This window comes from Pundamilia nyererei, unplaced genomic scaffold, assembly GCF_000239375.1.
Source record: "Pundamilia nyererei isolate P.nyererei 1_Seehausen unplaced genomic scaffold, PunNye1.0 scaffold00041, whole genome shotgun sequence".
Taxonomy (NCBI): Eukaryota; Metazoa; Chordata; class Actinopteri; order Cichliformes; family Cichlidae; genus Pundamilia; species Pundamilia nyererei.
The window spans coordinates 2,585,603-2,605,407 of record NW_005187442.1 but is presented as its reverse complement, the minus strand read 5'-3'; the positions used below and the strand labels follow the sequence as shown (position 1 = coordinate 2,605,407).

At 41.7% G+C, this 19,805-nt stretch overlaps 1 protein-coding gene across 1 annotated transcript in view; it reads left to right on the top strand.

The window, feature by feature from the left end:
- Positions 1-17,887, top strand: part of fut8b (fucosyltransferase 8b (alpha (1,6) fucosyltransferase)) — a 91,317-nt gene extending 73,430 nt beyond the window's left edge. The window contains exons 7-10 of the mRNA XM_005731124.1: positions 4,733-4,979; positions 13,004-13,180; positions 13,347-13,497; positions 17,054-17,887. Coding sequence (XP_005731181.1) covers positions 4,733-4,979; positions 13,004-13,180; positions 13,347-13,497; positions 17,054-17,392 — 914 coding nt within the window. The 3' untranslated portion in view covers positions 17,393-17,887. The remainder of the gene's footprint in view (positions 1-4,732; positions 4,980-13,003; positions 13,181-13,346; positions 13,498-17,053) is intronic.
- Positions 17,888-19,805: the final 1,918 nt, after the last annotated feature.

Below are 19,805 nucleotides of genomic sequence, written 5' to 3'. Positions count from 1 at the left end.
CTTCCCTCTCTTATTCTCCTGCCTTTCATGTGTCCTTTTCCACTTTTTAATGTATTTGGTAGGAGTTTGTCTTGCAAACAGTCTCCTATAGATCCATATATGCCATCTGGCAGCGCACATCAGCAGGCAGCTCCCTCCAAATGTCACTACCCTCCTTAGGCCTTTTAGCATTCTGAATTGTTGTCCTTATAAAAGCCTGCAATTTGCAGAGGCAGTAGTTTCTGATAATCAAGCCAGCTAACTAGCTGGGCATAGCTAATGTAATCCTGTTGGGTACTTGGCTACGCCTGTGGTCATGCCTGTTTTGTTAACAGTGCAAGCAAGGACTTTCCTTGGGGCACTAGACCACAAAGGGATGCTAAAGCCTTGGATTAATAAGTAGATATACATTGAATATCTCGCTAATTAAGTGGAGTGTTTGCCCATGCCAGTGCAATTACAGTGTTTAATGTAGTGAATACTGATCTCTTCAGAACTTGTAGTAGTGCCAATACAAGCTGAATTCCCAGATGGTAGTGAGCGCTCCCTTTTGAGGACACTTTATTTTCTACTTTTGTTTCTCTCAAATTCTCCTCTTCAAAATGTTCTTTATCATTTGGTTGTGAATGTCACCACTTGTTTGTGTTTACATTCATGTAGAAACATGCTTTGGGTTGTCCTGTACTGAGTTATGCCTTTTGTATTGTTTCTGTTTATGTGGTGAAATTGACTTTTCTGGTATATTGTGTAGCAGCCCTTCACGATTCCAATTTCCTTATATATCTATACATGGTTCTCCCACTTTCTGTTAAGTGTTTTCCCCCAGGACGTGAGACATTTATAGACCTAGAGAGGATCTATGGTTTATGCGTATGTGACAGGGTGTTTCTATCAGGAACACATAATGCTTGCGGGAAACATCAAAGATAGCAACGAAGTCATTATGGGACCCGCTGATTTTCTTTCCGCAAATGGGAAACAAAAAACAAAACATTACAAGACGATCCACCCTGAAATAATCAGGACATACAGGGTTGCCTTCTATGGTTTGTTCTACAGCTGAAAAAAAAAGAAGGATAGGCTAAGAAATTAATATAGCCACTACAGTGACCATCAATATAAAATATAACAATTTTTAAGGATTGGGGTAGTGATCAATATACAGTATTAGTATTTTCTAGTCTCTTTTTTCTGTTGGTTTTGGGAGACGAAACGTTTCTCCCACTGAAAATGCTACATCCAGATGAACAGAATCAACTTTTGGACAGTTAATATAAACATAATTTACACCAGATAGGACCTTTAACTACAGAAAAAGACTATATGGATAGAACCATAAACCCATTCAGTGAAGCTTCTGGCACACAGTTGTTGTGCTGATGTTAATGCCAGAGGAGGTTTGGAAAACACTGCGCTTTTTGAGTCAACAGAGTGTTAACAACTATGATACACCAGGCAACCACCGCTCTGTAGCTTTACGTGGTCTGCTACTTTGTGACTGAGTTGCTGCCGTTCTTAAACACTTAAACTTTGCAAGAAATGGCAAAAAATAATGCATTTCCATATCTACCCCTGCTGACTGTTTATTCCACTCGTTCGTGTTGCTCTTCTGCCACAACTTTTGTTTTCAGTGGACAGCTGGAGAGCTTAACACCGTCACTCATCTGGTATAACAGACTAAAGTCTCGACGCATAGAGAGGAAACCAGGCTTTTTTTGGAACAATGCTTCGTTGATCAAAGAGCTAATTTGCCAAAGAGAGAATATTCCTTTGAGGTTCTTTGTAGAGATATCACTGCCTTATGTGCAAGTCTGAGAGCAGCAGGAGAAACATAATGTTCCCTGCCATGGATAGACTGGAACAAGAGATCTCCAAGTTCATAAACTAAGTCTCAAATGTATTATGAATGGAGAGGCTCCATATTTTGAGTCTGGATGGTGTCACTCACAGCTCAACAGTTTCTTAGCCATGTTAATCTCATAAAATATTCATTAGGCTCTGTATACATCAGCGACTTAAGTTTAGGAATTCTGTGTCAGTGCAGACCCATGTGCTCTAAGTGATGATGCATACAGGAAATGAATGTAGGGGTTTTGGAGTTGAGATACAATTTAGAGTAGCTTTGTGATCTAATTAAGTAGCTGTGGGAGGAAGACATACTGCATATCTGTACATTTGTGCCAAGAAGTGAAGGCCTCGAAATATGCCCATTCCCCCTTATGTGAATCGTGCCAATTCTGTTATATAAGCAAAGACAGACTTGGGAATATTTTTTCTTTTCAATATTTAATGCTTGCAACCAATTTATATTCAGTTCATGCTCCTGCATGCGCACACACACACAAATTGAAGCCTCTGTTGCTGCCCTTGTTTTTAACATGTTTTTTATGTACCCTTTCTGTGAAAGGCCATTTTTAATGACTCATTATGCCATTTATCTTGAAGTGTGCTATGGAAGCAGCGTTTGCAGCTGTACTAGGGGCTGTCTGTGGCAGTTACAAAAGCCACTTAAGTTTGACAGAACACAGGCCTCAAACTTGTTTTTACCTAAATCCGGGGTTTACGCGCAAACTCTGCTCAGGCTTTAAGACTGAAAGAGAGTGGAGGTTGTGTCTGCCAGCCATATCCCTTCTGGTGAGATGAGATTAGCTGGAGCTCTTTGTCTGTGTTTTTGGGTGTGAATACATATTTCCCTTTTTATTTGGGTCTCCATTAGTTATCATTGTCAAACCAAACCTTGTTCCACTGTTCAGAAGCTTTTGTACACGTGCACGCTCATGTGTCCATGTTCCCACTGGCATTTTTTGTGACTGGGTGCATCCATGTTTGCATGCTTGTGTGCATTTCCCACTTTTGTTCACACATGCAGGTGTGTGTCATGCACCTGCAAGTGCCTTTGTGTAGAGGCAGTTGGCCTTGAAGGCTAGGGGAGGTCTGGCAGTGCTCAGGGGCTCTTTATTTCCCAAAGAGGTGACCTTCATAATCAGCCGTGCTCAACCCTTCTGCTCAGGGCTTCTTCCAAGAAGGACTTAGCCTAAGGGTGCCACACCACCAGCCACCCCTTCAACCTCTCTCCCCAAACCCTCAAATCCAAATCTTTGCCTCAGCCCTCTGGCCCTCTACAACCTTGACAGAAAGGAGCTTGACTTGGCCTTTCAGCAAGGAGAGGTGAACAATAGCTGTCAGTCATCAAAGCTGGACACACTACGGTTGAGGATTTGGACTGATAGTGGAACCAGGATAGGAATTAATATAGAAACTATGACACTCTATCATACTGTATATAGAGTGAGCATTTAAGTTGACAAAAAAAAAGTCTGAAAGGAATGCTGATTGTTTTGTATCTGCATCATTTACATCTTTCATTTGGTTTGAAAAGCTTTTATTTCCAAGAGTTTTTAGAAAAGCTGGTTATAGTCATGTGCACAGAGACTTCCTTCAGTCTCTACTGCTGTTTGCTATTTCAAGTTGCTTTGTTTCACTCGTTATTCTGCAGTGAGCAGCGTTTGGCGCTTTAGACAGATCAGCAAGATTGAGTTTATCTGCCATAACTCTTTGTTTAAGTAACAGCCAGAGGATCACCTGCACACACTTTTCTGTGTTAACATATGGGTAGGGATGGTCTTTAAACCAACTACCCAGTGCTTTCACTGTCAGCCTCACTAATTTAACATGGAATATATAATGAGCGATGGAACCATTGCAGGACAACTAATTATAGCAGAACATGCTGACATCTGTAAGCATTACAACTGCACTCTTAGAGCTTACCTGACACGTCCACGCCAGGCGCTACACTGCAAACTCAACAGTTCCTGTAACGATTTCAGATGGAATACTATTGTGTGTCAGTAGAAACATTTTTATTGTGAAATATTTTTTCCAGGCATATCATATGCATCTGTACCCCTCTCACCTGTTTTTTGTTTCAGGTATTGAAATCTTAGCATTGCTGCTTGATCAGTCTGTTAAACGTGATGGTAGTGGGTAGTAACAGGTTGACCACAGTTTACCTTTAGAACTAGCTTCATTCTTTGTGGAAACATTTAGAGGAGATTGATCCATACTGACATGATATCATCACACTGCTGCACATCCATGATGTGAATCTCCTAAGATGCAGCAGAGACATTTGCAGTTGTGACCTTGAGCATTAGCTTTGGTTATTGTGGTAGTCTGCACTCTGACCTAGTCCTACACGTAAACCCTGGCTAGTAAAAGCCTGTCCAAACTTTTAACAAGAAAGTGAACAGAGTGCACATTCTGACGTGACTTGTTGGAATGAAACAAGTGTCATGTGAGACCTAGTTTTTAATTGACTGCCTGTTTTTATTTTAGGCCATATGGTTTTCCTCCAGATTTCATATACTGTTTTCTTACCTTAATTGGTCAGTTTCTCAATCTAACCTCTGTTTGATCCAAAGCCTTTCAAGGGAAATGAATTAATTTGTATTTGCATAGCCCAATGTCACAAATTTTCCACAGAGGGCTTTGCAAATTATTCCGCATTTCTTCTATGCTTTAACCCCTGATTAGAATAATTGGGGGAAGAACTCGCCTGTAAGAGTTTGAATAGTGAGGGAAAAACTCAAGTATTCATTTAATGCTCTTCTTCTTTCTTCCAGTGTAAAGGGAATATCTTTTGGTTTTCAGTTGGTATTCAGGCAACATGCTGGGGTTTTTTTTGCCTTTGAGAAACTGTGACAAAGCCCTTGAAGTTTTAAAGCTACCTCCTCTGCTCTGATCCATGCAGGTGAGGCCCATGATAAGGACGTCCAAGTTGTGGAGCTGCCCATAGTGGACAGTCTCCACCCTCGCCCTCCATACCTGCCCCTTGCGATCCCCGAGGACCTGGCCCCACGCTTGCAGCGTCTGCACGGCGACCCGTCTGTATGGTGGGTGTCCCAGTTTGTCAAGTACCTGGTGCGTCCTCAGGCGTGGCTTGAGAAGGAGATCCAGCAGACCACTGCCAAGCTGGGCTTCAAACACCCCATAATTGGGTAAATATGTCCAGCTTTCTCGTCTGTATGTGCACGTTACTTTGCCGCTAAGTAATAATGGCTTTTTTTCTCTATAGCATTGCTCTACAGTAAACGAAATGAGAGAAAACAAAGACATAGCTGTGAGAGCTGTGGTGGAATACAAACACTGCTTTGGGTGAGGTTAATATGAGGTTAATAGAATAGTATTAAAATTAACTTAATTTGATAATCGTGTTTTGTTTGCTTATTTTTATTTATTTATTTTCTCTTACCTTCACCCTTAGAATGCTTTCGCTTTTTCCATTACCACACCGTCAATACTCAGACATCTTATATTCATGCAAATCAGCCTATTTAAAGAAATGTCATCACTCAGTACCCATCACTGAGTGTTTTTCTAATAGCAGTCGCATGCTATACCGGAGTGTCTCATTTTTATTGTAATGGCCCTATTACTAAATCCATGGAGAATACTGATTTGATATTTTGACTTATAAATATAAATAAATGCTAAAGGTGTGTGTGATTTCAGAATCAGTCAAACCTGACAAGAAAGCGGTACCTTTACAACGGTATTAAAAACGAGTGGCCTGGCAGCTTTTCTTTTACCTTCATCAGTCCTTGTTACCTAAAGGTTAAGCCTGGCTATTTTTATTTGTTGTTATGCTGAAGGAAGTCATAAAGAAAAATGAATCTATTCCACTAGCATGTGTTGTATGTAGCTTTCCACAATGAAGTTGAGAAATTATGCTCAAGCATCCTTTTTTATTAATGTTATTATTCTTCTTTTAGCTATTTAAGATGCTGCATTTCAAAGTTTACTGTATGATCATTTGAGTGAAAAATCTTTGCGTTTTGGATTTGGCACATGTAGACGAAGGCCTTCTGTGGCTACCTGCTTGTCATGAAATGTTAGCAAACCAAAAAGAGAACTTCTAACAGCTGTTGTCTGACAGCCCTAATGTTTTTTGGGGTAAATTAGTTCGTCCATGTTTGGACATTTGTGTTGTAAACGCGCAAATCAGTCCGTGCGTGATTACATTGCACCGCCCATCAAAAAGTCTGCGCGTGCGCGAACATATCGCCCATCGTCGATTATTGGACTGATGATTGTCGGTTGAAAAATTTGTACATATCGCCCAACCCTAATTCATAATACTGAATACATTACAACTACCTGTTTACTATAAACTATAGTAGCATATGTAACATTCAGGGGAGCTTACAAACAAAATTTGGGAAAATGTTTTTCAGAAGCATTATGATATTCCACAGTTTCTTCTTGGCATCTCCCGAAGCATTGGAGAGCATTGTATGGTTCATATTTCAAAATGGTCATTAGTTATCTTTTACTAGACTTTGGTGCAGCCATTTCAGCTCCTCTCCCTACCGTTAAGACTCCTTTCTTTTGATTGGCTGTCCACTGCAAACAGAAGGTTTAAACGTCAAGTGAGTGGGGCTTAATAATAATAATAATGGATTGGATTTATATAGCGCTTTTCAAGGCACCCAAAGCGCTTTACAATGCCACTATTCATTCACTCTCACATTCACACACTGGTGGAGGCAAGCTACGGTTGTAGCCACAGCTGCCCTGGGGCAGACTGACAGAAGCGAGGCTGCCATATCGTGCCATCGGCCCCTCTGGCCAACACCAGTAGGCGGTAGGGTAAAGTGTCTTGCCCAAGGACACAACGACCAGGACAGAGAGCCCGGGGATCTAACCGGCGACCTTCCGGTTACAGATACGCTTCCCAACCCCCTGAGCCACAGTCGCCCCATGGAAACAGTCATGTGACCTTATTGAGGATATCCTCTATCACTGGCATCATTCGAACCCGGGAGAAGAATAAAAGTACTGAGTATTTGGGGCAGTCGGAAGCCTGACTTTTATCTCACAGGGATTACTTTTACATCCAATGACCTCATTAGTTAAAACCTGTTTAATATGAACATCCGCCACTGTCACAGTACATATACAACAGAAAAATTATCGGTCCTCTTAAAATTTGACATTTACGAGGTTACAAATATTTAAATATTACTTTTTAGGAAACTTGGCATCAGCTGTGCGGATGAGATGAGAGCATCTTTGCCAAATATGTCATCAGCAGGTCTGATTTCAGTCATCGATAATGTGTTCGCTTTTATTCTTAATGCTTAGTGTTGTGCCACCTCCAGAGATTTGGCTCGCAATGCTTGAAAGTGATTTGATACTCCTTATTGTCCAGCGCAGCATTGTTGAAAAGCATTCACAAGTATGACGAGATCCGTTCCCACGAGGGCCACTCCTTTGTGGGAACGCTCACAGTACTGTAAGCCACTTTTGATAGCAGCCTTCTAAGAAATGGGTTAGACATGTAGCTGTTTATTTACTTGTTTACTTTTCTCTGTATCCCTGTCAGGCACTCAGTCAACCAACATCCATGTGCTGTCTGCCAGCCCCTCTTGGCTCATAAATAATTCCTTCCTGCACCACTTCAAACCTGGATCAAATGAGACTTTGCGAATATATCTCGGCAGTTGTTTTAACCCTCTTGGTCTAGAAGTAGGGAGGAGGATTTTTATATATTAGGACAAGACACATAATCACTAGTAAGCTGTCAGTCATCTGAAAGTATGTGAAATGAGTGCCAGGCACTTTGCTGAGATCATCTTGAAATTCTGCTCCATCCCACGAGACTGACTCCTCCGCCTGGTGAAGGAAGTAGTTCAAAATAAAATAAAATTTAAAAAAAAAAAGCTAAGAGATATCTTATAATATTTTTTGAAGTCAGCCTGCATTAGTTCTGTCATCCTCTTCATAACTCTCACATCCATATGTTCCTAGTCTTTTGTGCCAGCTTCTCGGCCTTCATAACTTCTCTTTTTTCTTCTTTACATTTTGCTGCAAGCGAGCTTCCCAGGTCTCCTCACTTTTCCTGTCCTGCTTTAGTTCTCACTCCGGCTTGTTCCACTCACTCTCTTTCTTCCTCCGACTCTCTGTCCTTATTCTTTGTGGGCTTTTTTTTAACTTCTCTGCCTTTCATCACCCCTGCCACTGTGTCTCATTCTCCCCGTCCTCTTTTAGCCCCCCGCCCCTTCCTTTTTCACTTTTCTTTTTCAAATTCAGTGACTCATCCCAGCGTAGTCAATCTCTATGGGCTCAAAATGTGGTCATAAATATTTTGTACTTGTAATTCAGGATTTGTATGTGTAAAAAAGATTTGTGTGTGCGTAAAAAAGATTTGTGCGTGGACTTAGCCAAAAAAATCACCTGCAAGTTACAAGTACGAATTCTGACCCTATTTTTCTTCCTTTCATCTGATTGGTCAATGTCATGTCAATCACAAATGTAACTGTATTACCCTTCAAGGACCTGCAGTTCAAAAAAAGCGCCCCTCCGACAGCCAAACCCATCTGTTCTCTGATTGGATTGTTACATTTGTGATTGACATGACATTGACCAATCAGATGAAAGGAAGAAAAATAGGGTCAAAAGTCCACACACAAATCTTTTTTACGCACACATAAATCTTTTTACACATACAAACCTTTTTTTACGCACACACAAATTCTGTTTACACATACAAAACTGATTAACAAGTACAAAATATTTATGACCACATTTTGAGCCCTTAAATCTCTACCATCTTCTCACATCCGCTCATTTATGATTGTTCTTCTGTCTTCATTTGTTCATTCTGCTCCAGGAGTTTTCCCGTTTTTATGCTTCTCCCTCACTTCTTCCTCATGTTCCCAAGGCATAGATCTATACCCACAATTCTCTCATCATTTTCCACACATCTCTATCACAGTTCTTTGTGTTCCCCCCTCCCTACACACGTATATCCCACCCTTTTCTCCCTACATATCGCTGGGGAAAAGGGTTATTGAAATGAGGCGCTGGGTAGAACAAAGTTTTTATTCCTTTTCCCCCCTCTTCCCTTCTCAGCTCTTGATATAGCCACTCCACTGTGTAGTGATGTTACAACAAAGTGCCTGTGTGCTTCTATCAGCACTGTGGGGGAAGGCATTATAAGTGTGTCTGTAGAGTGGGGGGTTGGTGGATGTAAGATGTGAAAGTTGGACTGAAAGGAAAAGGCAAGAGGGCGGCACTGGTGGGAAAGGCTAGGGTTGATGGAGAGAGTACCAAGAGGGGATAGAAAGGCAGCTTGTCCCCAGAGCAACCAGCAACTGCCAGCCGACCTCACGTGCCTCAGCCACCACACCACCACTCATGCCCCGCTGCTCCCTTTGGATGCGAGCTGCAGAAAAGCTGGAAGCCACGGACTAAAAGCAGCAGGTCCGGCCTGCTGCGATTTAATATTAGAGGTACAGAGAGGGGAAAAAAGCAAGTGGGAACACTGCCACTACTGCAGATACAGAGGGGTTCCCAAGTGGTGAATTTACCATGAAGCCTTGTGTCATGTGTATTCTGTTTTTCCTTTTCTTTTTTTTGTAACAGCTTCTATTAGACTGCGCACATTTAAAACCTCTCAGCTCATTGTAAACTCAGGCTAAAATATATCTTTTGGAACAAACATAAAAAAAAAAATCAATAATACAAAAATCTACATGAAAAAAAGCTGCTTCAGATGTTTTTCACTGACATTTTTTCTGTCCTTAAAGAGACTCTAGTGTATAAACAGCAGCATATTTTCTTTTTATTCAACTTTTTTAAAGCTTTTTGGTTCCTTTGAAAATTACCTGGATTGTTTTTAATCTATCATCTATTACTCGTGAAGTAGCATCTTTTTTCCCTTTTTTGTGTTGGCGGTAATCTCATAATAGATGACATGCTAACAAGTTTTAAAATGTGCTGATATGAAAAGCAAAACTGTAGTTTCCCGGGCCTTTCATATATATTATACATATCTGAGTTGGTCTATTTTCTATATAAGGTCTGGTGTACACTACAGGAAAGGTATAACCTTTTTTGTTTCATGAGTGCTCACCGAGCGTGATCTGGATCATGATATGACCATCACAGTCACCAAATATTCATCCATTAAAGTCATTTAGGGGTGATATAATAGCACTACCCACACTACTCATCACCAAATTGCCAACAGAGAATATAATTTAGTCTTTCATAGAGGCTTACTGTAGCCCTGACAGCTCATTAGGATACTTGATGATGGCATTATATTTAATTTGTCATTATCTATAATTATGAGCACTGGAGATAAATCTTAATAACAACTTTGACATGTTTTGGTGTCAAAGTACAAGTTGCATCAGTGGTGATTCTACAGCTTTTGTGTATGTAATTATCACATGAGCTGTTTTCTAAAGATTCAAATGTTAATAGCAGCTACAGTTCCAAAGCCCAGCAGCCCAGAGCTCCGGTGGGCAGAGTACTGAGGTCATACTCAAACAAATAATTCATTTTGTCTGTATGCTATTGTCGTAGTCTGCCAGGATCAGCGCTTGCTGCGTCTAGGGTGCGGGTGTTTGATGTCTATAATGTATGTTTTTACACCCACCGTGAGAATTAGTCTGCCTTGGCAATATTGTATGAATAGGGAGGAGTGAATTGAATTATTGTGGCAGTTGTGTGGGAGAGCGCTGGTGGGATTGGGGGGGCTAAGAGCAAAGCAGTACCTCACAGCGGCCTCTGCCGCTCTGACAGAGAGAGAAAAGAGCGAGATAAAACGAGGGTTTGTGGGAACAAAAAAACGGGAGACATGAAAGAAGAGCAGGAGCAGGAGAGAGGCACCGTAACAAAGGATGGGAAAGCCTGATGTCGAGACCTCTGTCCGATCAGAGACATCGACGCTGAATGAAAGACTCACGGCGCCCATTCACCTGCTGTTCTCACCTCCATTCTGTGGGTTTCATTGCCACGTAAATAAAGGCGAGCAAACTCAATAGTTACTGATTGATCTGTGGCCAGCGGTAGAAATTAGAGACAAAGTGTTTATTCTCTCAACGTCTAACTTTTTCTACTTCTGCTTCATTCTCACAAAAGAGATCAAGGCAACCGTGAGGTCACAGAACCTTTCCAACTCCCAAAGCAGCTGAGAGATCCCGAATAAGTGGAAGTAAAAGACTAATAGGTTTCACCTAGGTGCCTCTGACTGTAGATTTTCCAGTGGAACTGCTTCTTGTCCAGCAGCAGACAGCTGGTTGTACTGGCCAGCTCCCATAGCGGAATTATATTAATGTGGAAAAGGCACACATGTTTGCCCCACCCCCCAAAAAAAGAAGTGAACACTTAAAATGTCTTTTTCTCCAGTCTCATATTTATAAATTTCATTTTCTCCCTGAGGGCAGAAGTCACAATGTAGATATAGCTGGGTAGCTGTGTAAGTGAATAGTTATGGTTGGAATAAAATTGTGTTTCTGCACCCATCAGGTTGACAGATGGTTTTGTGTCCGAGGAGGAGTTCTCATCGTTTGTTCCGTTTTCAAGCTGTGCTCTTTTTGTCAGATGTACAGCAGTGACAGCACTCTCTCTCTCTTTGTCCTTTCTTACTGGAAGTGAGGACAAGGATACTTAAAAAAAAAGAAAGAAAGGAATAAAAACAGCTGGGTTGGTTATTGCTCTTTCTGTCCATTTTTCTGTCTCGCTACATCCTTTAAACTCCTCTCTTGTCACTGTTGGCCTTTCTTGTTTACTTTGTCTCTATCCTAGCATTTTTTTGTGGGTGTGCATTTGCCGTTTAACATGCCGTTAAAGTAAAAGTGCTGTTTCCTTTTTACGTTTGCAGCAGAATAAATGCAGTTGTGAACAAAACAGGAATTTACTGTTATTTTGAGATCGGTGTGGATTTAAAACTAGGTTTCGTCAATGACGGTAACACAAAAAAAAGTGTATTTTCTTTTCTCGTCACGACCGTGTGCTTCTTTCCCCCCCGACTGTTATTGGCTTCTAACCGTTTTGAAAATAAATCCCTTAACTTTGTCACCTCAGTTAATCTGAATGTTTTCCATTCCTCATTTTTAGGAACTTTGGTCATATCTATTGAACATCCATCAGCATTGCAGTCCTGTGAAAGTTTTCACTGGACTCTATGCAGTCTTTTTCAGCCACTCTGTTGTAGATTTACTCCTGTGCTTGTGATCATTGTCCTGTTGCATGACTCGGGATCGGCCAAGCTTTTGGTGTCATACATGTGGCCTCTTTCACTCTTAAATACTTTGGTAGGAGTTCATGGTCAGTTCAAGGTGCTCCGCTCCTGTGGCTCCAGAACAAACCCAAATCCTCATCCTTCCACCACCATGCATCGTTTGTGCTAATGTGCTATATGTCTTTCACTTGACATGGCGCCGTGTTTTATGGCCCAACATCTCCACTTTTATTTGTCTAAAGGACATTTTTCCAGTCTTGTGGTTTGTTCAGATGAAACTTTGCAAATCTAATCTGTGCGTCATGCTCTTTTTTTAGAGAGATAAGGCATTTTCCTAGAAACCCTTCAAGATGAGCCATACTTGTCTTTTTCTCATATTGTGGTGACAGCTCCACACTAGCAAAATGCCACAACCTGTGCTCTTTATAGAGGCAGCTGCATGTGCTGATGATCAATAAACCAGGTTCATCTGATTATCACACTTGGTTGCTACTTGCACTTGTAATTCCTTTCGGAGTCATAAGAGTTTAGGTTCCCTGAATGTGTTTGAATATAGACGTGTTTTTTCTTTCTTTATTTATTTAGTTTTGGGGGGTTTTGTAAGGCGCAGTAAAAATATTGTCATCAATCGCTGGGATCTTCAAAATACTTCAGCAGTTGCACATGTTCCAGTTATTGTAGATTACATTTTTAGCTTAGTCTACCAGTATTGAAACAAAATATGTTCCTCCAGCAATGTAAGCACAAGAACTAGGCACCGTGTAACGCAATTATGAGTTGCACCATCATAACTGTGTTACGACTGTTTTATGGCCTGGAGAGAAAATGCCGAACGTTTCAACACAGACTTCATTCAAGATATCAGAAAGCCAAGCAAATAACCAGTTTAATGCAATGAAAAACCTTTTGATTAGTCGTAACTTAATGGTGTAAGTTTAACACAGATGACTAATTTGTTGCCCTATCTTTGTCTCTCTCTGTCTCCAGAGTCCATGTGAGGAGGACAGATAAAGTGGGGACTGAGGCAGCCTTCCACCCCATAGAGGAGTACATGCTGCATGTGGAGGAGCAGTTCCAACATCTGGCCAGGCGTGTTCATGTCGACAAGAAACGGGTTTACCTAGCTACCGATGACCCATCTTTGCTGCAAGAAGCTAAGACCAAGTCAGTGTCTAGGAGTGTGTGTGTGTGTGTGTGTGATCTGTAAGAGTGTTTATGTCCGACTGATGCGTACGTGACAGTGTGTTTTTGTATCTGCCCGTGTTCATTTTGTTTCCTTAGTGTGTATTTGAGGTATTTATTTGTGTTTCCGTGTGCATATCACTTTCAGGTACCCAGACTATGAGTTCATTAGCGATAACTCCATCTCGTGGTCGGCCGGCCTCCACAACCGCTACACCGAGAACTCTCTTAGAGGAGTCATTCTTGACATCCACTTCCTCTCCCAAACCGACTTCTTGGTCTGCACTTTCTCTTCGCAGGTCAGTTCACGCTTTCCAGTTCATTTTTGGAGAGAGCACGAAACGGTGTCTTTGATATGTTTTCACATGAAACTGAAGGTCAGGATGGATTTGATGTTGGGATGAAAGCAGCTCGGAGTAGCTCGGAGAGCTGACTGGAATGTTGATGCTTTCAGACACGGAGGCGAGAAAGCAAATATGGTTGATGTGGAGTAAAAATAAACCTTGTAATCTGTCAGGATGTGCTGTTAACTATATTTCAAGTATTCTCAAGCTCACGCATAAAGGTCATTTTCATAACCTGCGTAAAAGCTGCTTTATTGATAAGACCTGCAGCCTTTCTGTTGTCAGCATCTTATATTTCGCCTTTGTAGTGTGCTCGCACACTCTGAGGTGTAGTTTAGCTTTGGCCAAAACAATAACGAGGCATGGACGACACTTTCCCCGCACTATTATGTTGCCTGCGATTTGTTTTGTACACTAACTAAAAAAGTGTTTATACTATATACCCAAGTAGAAGTATATTGATAGTGAATTTGATTTGGCTGGCTTATAGCCAGCGCCTTACTTTGTTCTTGGCTAGTGCTGGAATAGTGAAATATATAAAATCAGCACCACTTAGCACAGGGGTGTCAAACTCAGTCACAGAAAATTAATACCTGGATCCAACTCAAACAGCCACACTGTTGATATTTATTGAAAAACATACTTGAATTTATTGTGTTTTTTCAGCTGTTCTTCTCCCAAGACTTCTTAGAATTCAGATTTAAGATCTAAACGGCTCTGAGAGAGCAAACAAACAGATGAGATCACATTAAAAATAAAAGATACATAAGTGACATTCGTTTTTGTGTCTTACTTTCTTTAAAGTCCGAGTCATTTCTAACGAAATCATTTTCTCACAGCTTGTAGGCGGAGCTGGGGCATCGTTTTGGCGATAAAACGTGGGAACTGCGCAGCGCCCACGTAGCCATACTTTGTCTTGAGTGTTTGACTAAACTGGAGTTTGATCAGTTTGATTTAAATGTTTGTAGGTGCTCTTTCCAGAATGACTTGCTGAGAAAGTGAAACTTACTTTTCTGGGCAAATCTCCACGTGCAAATCTTCATGTACTATGCATGCTCAGTTTTTTTCAGCAAAACGTCCACTTGTAGCAAATGTTGCAGTAGAGACCTGTTTTGTCATTGATTGGCAGCACGCAGGAAGAGACCAGCGTTTCCCGCTTTTCCCACATTTTAAGAGCTCCGACTGCAGCGTACATGTCTATACTCACGCGGTCCCGCTCCCGAAGCCGGAGGTTTAGCGCTTTGAGATGTTTCATTATGTTGCACAGAAACCCCAACTCACCCTGCCACTTTTCATGTCAGAGCTCTGTGGCGTCTCTCCCCCTGCTTTCCATGTACTGACAAATTTCCTCAGACAACTCGAAACATCTGTTCAGCACTTTCCATCGGCTTAGCCATCGCACCTCAGTGTGACGGGGCTTCACGTTGGGAGCTCACCTCCTCCAGAGGTGATGGAAATTAGCGACGATTCAAACCTTTGGCTCATGTAAAGTAAACTGTGGGTGTTGCTGTGCTCATTACATGTTTAGTTTTTAAGAGTTTTACCACACAATCCTTCCTGGTGTGTGACGCAGCGTGCAGTTTTTCTTTCAGCATGCTCACACGGCTGCTCTTCTCTCTGCACATAGCGGGCACTCCTGTCTGCTTAAGCTTCACCTCAAAAACTGCTTGCTTTTTGACTTTGACACATGACATTGCGCACTTTAACCATATTTTGGTTCAAAAACTCAACTTCAGTAAATGCTGCGATGTAGTTATTTCTTCCACCACAGTAAATCTGTTACAGCAGCTTTACTTTGAGATTTGGTTTTTGTCTGCTGTGACACCAGACTATTTTTTTCTTTTTCTTTTTTTTGTTTTTAACTCTTCTACCTTCTGGAGTTTCTGCTGTATGTGCACACCCCAGTGCTTGTTTTGGTGCTTCGTTTGCTCATGTCGTCTGATGGTATTTTCTTTCATTTTTCCACATGAGCTCCACACATAAAGGATAAACCTGTTTGTCTTATGTTATTGAGCAGATGCTCTTCCTCCCACCTGTATTTAAAGTCCGGCTTTTGTTCGTTCATTTCTTTAACTCAAAACGACTGGACGATCACAGGACTCTGCGTATTTCAATCAAGAGTCAGGAGGCCATAATTAACATGCCAACATACCAGCTATCGCAATACAGCCTGGGTGTAGTCCAACTGGTGTGCTTGTGCATGAGAGACGCATTATAGCTGGCACTTTATATAACTTAAAGGACCACAGGCCTTGCATTTAGCATGTGGGATTTAGCATTTAGCATACTACATACCATATTATGATGATAGCGTTAGCTTTCCCCATGTAGCATTTACCCTCTGACTGGATTTTTTTTTTTTTTTTTTTAATCAAAAACATTAACAAATACACATGACTTCATGCTTGGATTGCATGACGTTTTCTACCATATTGGGGATTGAGCACCTCAATATGAACCCACCAGTCACTAGGGAAGATCATGTATTTCCAGACTAACTGACAAATCGAGGTTCTTGGCTGTCACTCGGTGAAGCCGGTCATATTATGATTGTTTAGTTTTCGTGGAAGCCACTGACTTATTTGCAAACACTTGCTAACTACCAGCCTTTTGACTTTAAACAATGTAACACAAACCAGAAATGTAGCCAGCACATTTTAAGAGGCAAAACTTTTATTTTGAAGGGGAAGTTTTCTCCATCTCTGGTTTGGATCATGCTTATCACAATTTCACTGGTGTGTTTGTAGAGAAGTCTGCTTTTTTTCCATTCAAACTACAGGTGAGCGTGCAAATCTGCTAGCAAGCAAAGAAATCACGAGGAGGTTTGTGCCAACATGTCAGGGAATACACATTTTTTCCATAGCAACCAGTGGTTTCTAGGGAGTTGCTGACTGGTCTCTAGGTCTGTGTAATAGAGGCTTTACCAGGTGATTTCCTAGCATAATACTTGCAAACCAGACTGGGGATTCACATTTTTCTGTCATGTAGTGACAGTAATAGAAGGATGTTCGTGGTCCGTGAGTCTATAGTGATTAATGGACTCCACATCAACAAGCTGTCGTTAGCTAGCATTGCTCACTATTGACACCATTGCAGAGCTGAAGCGCCACGGCACTCTGGAGCAAGCATTAAATTCCTGTTCTTTGCTTATCCACAAATTAATGCTCCTTACACTGAGATCAGTCCAAAGTCGGTGAGAGGCACCTGAGAGAGTCGGTACACATTCATAAATGTGCTGTAGGAATAAAAAGTCAAAAGTCAAAAATGTGAGGAAGCTGTCGAATTTATCAGTGTGAAACACTTTGATAATCAGTCATGTGGTCACCAACAAACACACAGTTCCCATCCATAAGTCACTTACCATGTTCTATGTCTCTTTGGCTAGGACTGAAAATGTATATGTCGAAGTCCCTCTTCGTCTTTCAACACGATTATCACCAAGACGGCTTGAGATCTTGAGCATGTATGGATGTTTCTATAAAAATAACACCTGGCTGTGCTTCTGTTTCAGGTCTGCCGTGTGGCTTATGAGATTATGCAGACACTGCATCCAGACGCCTCCTCCTTCTTCTACTCTCTGGATGACATCTACTACTTCGGAGGTCAAAACGCCCACAATCAGATTGCCGTCTACCCCCACCAGCCCCGCAATAGCGAGGACATTCCCCTGGAGCCCGGCGACGTGATCGGCGTGGCCGGGAACCACTGGGACGGCTACTCCAAAGGCATCAACCGCAAACTGGGCCGCACCGGCCTCTACCCTTCCTACAAGGTCAGAGAGAAAATCGAGACCGTGAAGTACCCGACGTACCCTGAGGCAGACAAACTGCTCAACTCTCAAAATAAGTAAAAGAAGAAATGATTGAAAAAAAATTAAGAGAAGGAGTGAGGAAAAAAAACATGTAGTCTCCGATTCCAGAGAAGGAGGCTGCTTTTGTACAGAAGAGAGAGGCGTACTTAGTGCGCTAAGCTGAGAAGAAAAGAGGAAGCCTGTACCCAGGGGTGATAGGAATGCGAATGCACTCTGTGTGTTAATGCGTGAGCGTGAATGTGTGTGTATGTGGGAGAGAACGCGTGTGCGCACTTGTGTAAATGCCTGTGCATATGTCAGGTCATGGAAGACTTGCACCCTACCACTACTCCCCCGCCTGACGTTCTGATATCGGGTCCGTAGACATTTAGACGTGAACATTGATTTTAAATAAAGCAAGAAAACAATTAAAAATCTACACAACCGACCGAGCTGTCTCTCTCCCGAGACGGCGCCGGGACTACTGTAGAGTGAGCTTCGAATCAATGACTGAGGAGGAAAAAAATGACAAACTGGAAAAGAAGTGTTTTGATTTTTTTTTTTTTTTATTTAATTATTTTCAGTGGTTTTGATTCTAATCTTGCCTTTTTTTGTTGTTCGTTTTCTCTTGTTTTTGTTTACTGAATGTACTGGACCCTCTTCTCGCCACGCTCACCGCACCTACACCCCCCTCGATCCCCTTCCTCCTTTACCCCTCTTACTGTGCTTCCTCCATCTCGTCTCTTCACGTGCAATTAATTTTACAATACCATGTTGTGCTTTTATCAAGTGTCTTTTTAAGGTCTTAATTTTGTATGTATGGGGCTTGTGCATTGTATACTGTACTGTGTCCGTGTGTGTGTTGAAAGAGAGGATGAATGGGTGCGATCAAAGTGTGCCTGTGTGTGCTGTTTAAATCTAAGGGGCCATGTCATGACCAGGTGCCTGGTTACTGGTGAGCAGTTTTGGTTTTTTTTGGTTTTTTTCTTATTTCTTCCTTCCCCGAATGAATGTTTGTGCAGTTGAGACTGGCAGCGACAGTGGGGACTGTCCTCATCCCCTCAGAACAACGGGGAACGCCAGTCACTCCGCCGGTAACGAACAATGGTAAGATTATGTGGAGTGTGGTGAACTCACAGTGCACGCGCACAGACACCCACGCAGACACAAGAGCCGTCCCGGGGCTCACCAAACGAAGCACTCCACTGAGATAATGTCCTTCTCGGCATCTTTGCTGTTTCTTCTGTCCATCTGTTTTTCTTTTTGTTTGTCGTTTGTTTTTTAAAATTTTAACATTGCTATTTTAAAATAAATGAGGAAAATATGCCTATGTTGAAAATAATAATGATATGTCATATCAAAATTCCCCATCATGAAGGCTTTTTTGTTTTTCATAACTTATGTTCTTGGGCATTGTCTTTGATAACCACAGATCGAATAAACTTGAGAAACCAACACTGCATTTTTTCCCCCTCTGGTCTGGTTCTGTTCACCATCTGCTCCTCCGTCTCTTAACTCTCAACAAGCGCTTCACTCAATCAGGCTAAACATGCTTCAGCTACACTGCACTCATTACAAGCTGAGAATCGAGGCTTCATATTCTGAAGGGCATCCATCCATTTTTCGAGAGCATAACTCATCGCCCGAAGTTGATCTTTCAGTATCTCCGTTAAAAAATTTTTTTTTAAAAACAGGAGAACCTTGACTCTTATCGGCGCAACTTGTGCTGAACATTGGGGGGGGGGTCAAGATCGCTGTTTAAGTAAATAAATAAAATCTGGGTAAATTCCCAGATGATTAAACATGCAACTATTTTGCTGGTAATACCTCAAATTAGTGAAGAAAATCAACAGCCTATTTATGCAAGATGATTCATAATTTTATTGAGGGGGTTATATTGGTTGGGTCTGATTATTGGGGGGGTCATAACCCCCCTGGAAGTTACGCCCCTGCCAACTCTCAAAGTCAGCGGTCTCCAACCCCCGGGCCTCGGACCGGTACCGGTCCGTGAGAGTTGAGGCTCAGGTGTGAAATGTATGGTTTTCAGGGTTTTTATCGGTTTTCAGCGTTATTTTGTTATCGTTTTTATCATTCACTCGGTTTTCTTGGGTCTTTTCACGTGTCTTATGAATAAATCTTTTTTTTTTTCGGTACTGGTACTAGTTTTATTTTGTTGTATTTATCCGCGACACCTTAAAGGCCGGTCCGTGAAAATACTGTCGGGCATAAACCGGTCCGTGGTGCAAAAAAGGTTGGGGCCGTTGCCCAAAGTGATTTCGTTTTGGAACCCTCAGATTAGAGCCAACTCCTAACTTCAAAAGCAGCAGTAGTTTGTTTTATAAATCATTCAGCAAGAGAGTGAATTTATTTGAGTCATTTCAAAGCAAGAACTCTTTAAATTTGTCTTTTGATTTACATTTCAAACTGAACACCAAGATCACTACCTTCACAACTGAGACATTGCCATCCTTCA